The sequence below is a fragment of the Hypomesus nipponensis genome, chromosome 23 (genome assembly GCF_054491055.1).
Source record: "Hypomesus nipponensis isolate SF chromosome 23, ASM5449105v1, whole genome shotgun sequence".
NCBI classification, from domain to species: domain Eukaryota; kingdom Metazoa; phylum Chordata; class Actinopteri; order Osmeriformes; family Osmeridae; genus Hypomesus; species Hypomesus nipponensis.
The window spans coordinates 7,231,774-7,236,470 of record NC_140383.1 but is presented as its reverse complement, the minus strand read 5'-3'; the positions used below and the strand labels follow the sequence as shown (position 1 = coordinate 7,236,470).

General features: G+C 40.2%; 1 protein-coding gene across 1 annotated transcript; it reads left to right on the top strand.

Moving 5' to 3' along the window:
* Positions 1–908: 908 nt before the first annotated feature.
* On the top strand, positions 909–4,286 carry acmsd (aminocarboxymuconate semialdehyde decarboxylase). The gene is made up of 10 exons (XM_084689248.1): positions 909–1,037; positions 1,793–1,837; positions 2,438–2,534; positions 2,623–2,672; positions 2,801–3,037; positions 3,137–3,230; positions 3,401–3,496; positions 3,611–3,783; positions 3,971–4,069; positions 4,155–4,286. The coding sequence occupies exons 1-10, from the start codon at positions 981–983 to the stop codon at positions 4,215–4,217; spliced, it is 1,011 nt and encodes a 336-aa protein (XP_084545374.1). The 5' UTR covers positions 909–980; the 3' UTR covers positions 4,218–4,286.
* Positions 4,287–4,697: the final 411 nt, after the last annotated feature.

The window sequence follows — 4,697 nt, the reverse complement described above, 5'->3', positions numbered from 1 at the left end:
TTCTTTCTTTTGTTTAAACTTTCCACCAAAAATCCACAAATGGTTGACACTTAAGCTACTGAAAAACACACAGGTGTATTCCATTAATTTAAATAAGCGGGGAAACTTTATTCCATTATTGGCTTTCAGTCTGATTCACAACCATAGCATTATCTTTCAACTCGTCATAATGTTTAAACAATAATAATTCCCTTTATATGTGGCTTTCATGTATGCCTTGTCGTTTCAGATGGCACAAAATAGCCATGGATGGGATGACCTTTACGTTATCTTTAATTAATATGAGACCTATAGTGGACCTCACCTCACACAACCATAAGTTATATCCCAAGACCACCAGGTGTCGTTATTAACAAGGGGGGTAGAAAGTGAAAGTATTTTCGTTACCTTAGCCTACCTTGCAAGGAACCTCTGTAGTATATCCTAAATGTAGCCTATGGCCAGATTGGGTATGCCTTGTTTTGGTTTACGTGTTCATTGACCATAAATACAGACGACTGGGCCTCTACTTTTGTCATAATGAAAGAAAAAACAACCTATTTTCATTTAAGCACCATAATCAATGTATTGCTATTGTAAGCTTGTTTCTTGACAGTTTAATGCACCAGATATGAATTGTTACTAAAACTGCTGGCGGAATGATGCTGATTCAGCATGGGCTACTGAGTATATTTAGAAGGGCGAATGGGTATACAGCTATAGCCTACATCATCATATTTTAGTCTTCAGTTGTGTAAGTCACATTTACCCAAACGAGAGTGAGTTGTCTAGATTCGTTTTATAATGGCGCCGCAGGTGACTCAGAAGGTGTATTTTGCCCTTTGTGCACAATATAATTCTTCTGCTGCTATTGGTTTGCTCCCGGGGGCAGAACTGTGGGGCGGAGAAAAAGACCGACTCGCGTGCGTAAACAATATTTTTGACAGTGGACGATTAGTGTGGAAACATTTCTTAAAGGGCTATCTTTCATTCAGGTCAGGATGAAGATTGATATTCATAATCACATTTTGCCAAAGGAATGGCCTAATTTAAAAGAGGTAGGTTAAAAAAATGGTTAACCTGTGGGCCTACCTGATTCTTCTTTTGCGTCATTACGCAGAGTTGCAGGTGACGGACAGCACCCTCATAGCAATCCTCAGTGCATTGTATTTACAGTGCTGAGATGACAATATAGGTAATAATTCAGGTTTTATGGTGTAATGGATATGCAACCCTCCTATAAGGGCAAGTTAATTTGACATTTAGTACAGTGAGTTACTTTGGAAGTGGTGTAAAGGGTTTTTACCACTCTATAAATCAACTGTATGCTTTGCTAAACAAGAATCAATAGCTGGCAATGACCTCATTGATTTGAGTCAGGCCCTTAGTCTAAAGGCCTGCTCTTGGATAATCATTTCCCATGTTCACTGTGGCTCTGGTGGAAGGGGACGTATTGTGTAGACAGAGGCTATGGTGGACAAGCTCACCTAACGGAGCCTTCACCATTAGACCAAGTCTAATGTCTAGGTCATAGTCTGAAGGTTTGAGCTAGGAAGTTTCACAAAAAGAAATGCTGTTCTTAACCACCACTGCACCACTGTCTGCTGAGCCTGAAGTATGTAAGATTGTAGGCCACCTCCATTCATACAGAGCATGAAGATGTTACAAACATTTATAAATAGAGGAAGATCATGATTGTTCTATTTATTTATATACATAACACCAAGCAGATACTTTCAATTGTAATTACAGTAAGTGACAAGATATACATAGTAAACAGTATGTCATCTATCAACCACACTGTGTGTTTCAGAGGTATGGATATGATGGGTTCATTCAGCTTCATCATCACTGTAAGGTGAGTGTCTTGCTGGTTTGACAGGTCTATAGTTCAGACAAATTAATTGAGACAGTATGGCGCCCCCATGTGGAAAGTGAGTAAGCAACACAAGAGCATTGATTTTGGCTCGGGTCAATATATAACTAAATAACATACTTTTACTGAGTTGTGTGTGTGTGTGTGTGTGTGTGTGTTTGTGTGTGATCTGGATGTGTTCTATGGGTGTGAATGTTGAAGCCTGCATGAACATGTCGCATACACTGCAGGGTCTGCCTGGGCCTTGCTGTGTGAGCAGCTGTAGAAACCAGCATGGTGTACTGATAAGCAGAACAGGCCATTTCAAACGAGCCAGAACACTATGGGCTTAGGCATCTGCCTGGGCAGTGAAACCATTGGCATCAGCAACTGCATGGATGGACATATGCTTGCCTACACTCCAAGCACACACTCTGACGTGCATCTTTGACATTCAGAAGTCATTCACAAATCATTTGAACCTATAAAATATCACACTTTGAGCATTCTGTAACCATCACGTCACCAATTACAAAAGTGATTTTAGTTTCCTCAGGCTGAAAGCGTTGTGTGGTTAGGACATACAACTTTATACCCTCTCAGGGGGAGGCCCAAATGATGAAGGATGGGAAGCTGTTTCGTGTAATCCAGGAGAACTGCTGGGATGCAGAAGCACGCATACGAGACATGGATCAACATGGTAGAATGCTGGTCACGTTTTGAAGTTTGATTTGACTTGGAAAATGTAACACAGCAGACTGGGATGTGACCTTTTCCCTGTAATTTAGGGGTGACTGTTCAAGCCCTGTCTACTGTTCCAGTCATGTTCAACTACTGGGTACGTGTTAATCATGGAGCAAGGATTGTTTGACCTTCAGAGAAATTAATAGTTTGTGCTCAATCTACCACCTAATGTATGTCTCTATCCCCACAACACATTGTTATTTTCCATCCTGGCTTTTATAGGCCAAACCCCATGATACTCTAGACCTGTGTGGCATCTTGAATGATGACCTAGCACAGACAGTCCGGAGGCATCCACGCCGTTTTGTGGGCCTGGGTACTTTGCCGATGCAGGCACCTGACCTGGCAGTCCTGGAGATGAAGCGCTGTGTGAAGGAGCTGGGCTTCCCTGGCGTGCAGATAGGCTCTCATGTCAACACCTGGGACCTCAATGCTCCTGAACTTTACCCTGTCTTTGCTGTAAGGGAATACTGTTTCACGGCAGACAGAATTTTTTGTTTAATCAGTGTGTAGAGAAAAAAAAGATTGCATTTCTTTCTCTGTCTCTCTTCTAAACAGGCGGCAGAGGAATTAAACTGCTCCCTGTTTATTCATCCATGGGATATGCAGGTAGATGAGAGAATGGCCAAGTATTGGCTTCCGTGGCTTGTGGGTGAGTGTAAGGAATGACAAGAAATGCAATTGATTATGCTTTTGAATAACTTAAGATTCAGACCGTGGTCTTCTATTTGAGAGTGTTGCACAAACTCATAACCTTGTACATTATTGTTATTGCAAGATTGTAGGGTATTTGAATGTTATCTTCTTCACAATGCACTATAGGCATGCCTTCAGAGACTACAATGGCAATTTGCTCAATGATATTCGGAGGCATCTTTGAAAGGTTCCCTAAACTGAAAGTCTGCTTTGCTCATGGTGGTACGTTGAACACGATATACATTTAAGTGAAATGTTTCTCTTTTGACATTCCTATAGTAATGTGAAGTCTTACTTGGTTTGTTTGTCTGTCTGTTTGTTTGATGACATCCTCAGGTGGTTCTTTCCCGTTCACTGTTGGCAGAATTGAACATGGGTTTCAGGTGCGCCCTGACCTATGTGCTGTGGACAACAAAATCAGCCCCCGCAAATACCTTGGCTCCTTCTACACAGATTCCTTAGTGCATGACCCCATCTCCCTCAAACTTCTGATGGATGTGATTGGAAAAGTAAGCACGATTTTCTCTTGTAATCTTTTGATCTATATTTCATACCATAACGTATGTAGTTACGTTTTGGGGATCAGGCTACACAGTATGGCTGCCAAATGAATAATTTAACGAAATTAATATCAGGCGTCTGTAACCTTGAGTTTGTTTCTATGACTTGACTTTTTCTTTTCATTTAAACTCAAAGGATAAAGTGATGTTAGGAACAGACTATCCTTTTCCTCTTGGTGAGCTGCAGCCTGGATCACTAATTGAGTCTATGGATGAGTTTGATGTTTCTTTAAAGGTAATCATTTAATAGTAAGCATTGTCTTTTATCTTCTGATGGTTGAGCTGGGTTGCCATAAAATGCTTTTGTGTTTCCTTTGCAGGATAAACTGCTTGCAGGCAATGCATTGGACTTTTTGGGAATTAAAAGAGATCAGTTTGAATGATTTGTAAAATATACAGTCCAGATGATGAATATCAATAAAATATTTGCATGTGTAATGACACAGATAAAAGAGTGTGATTGTAGTATTGTTGATCGTATTAAGGGTAATGATTAAAAATACAGTCTAGTCGACGAACAGGGGCAATCAAACGGAACTAGGGTTGCCAGGTTAAAATATAACCACCACACTTTCATATTTTGTCTTGACTACAAAGCACGTGAGACAGATTTTGTTTTGATGTTAAAACACTTCAAAAGCAGGGATATCAGTCAAGTGAGTAAGCAATTTTACAATATTCATGCTTTGGGTCATTTTGGAAAAGAACTTTCTGAGTTATACTGTATGTATGGACATACAAGTGTGTTAGGGTTAGGGTAATTACCTTACACATTAGTACAATTACATTTCAACGTTAAGAAACTCTAAAAGCAAGGAGGGTACTTATTGGTGAATGTATACAGTATCACAAAGCGTTTTACA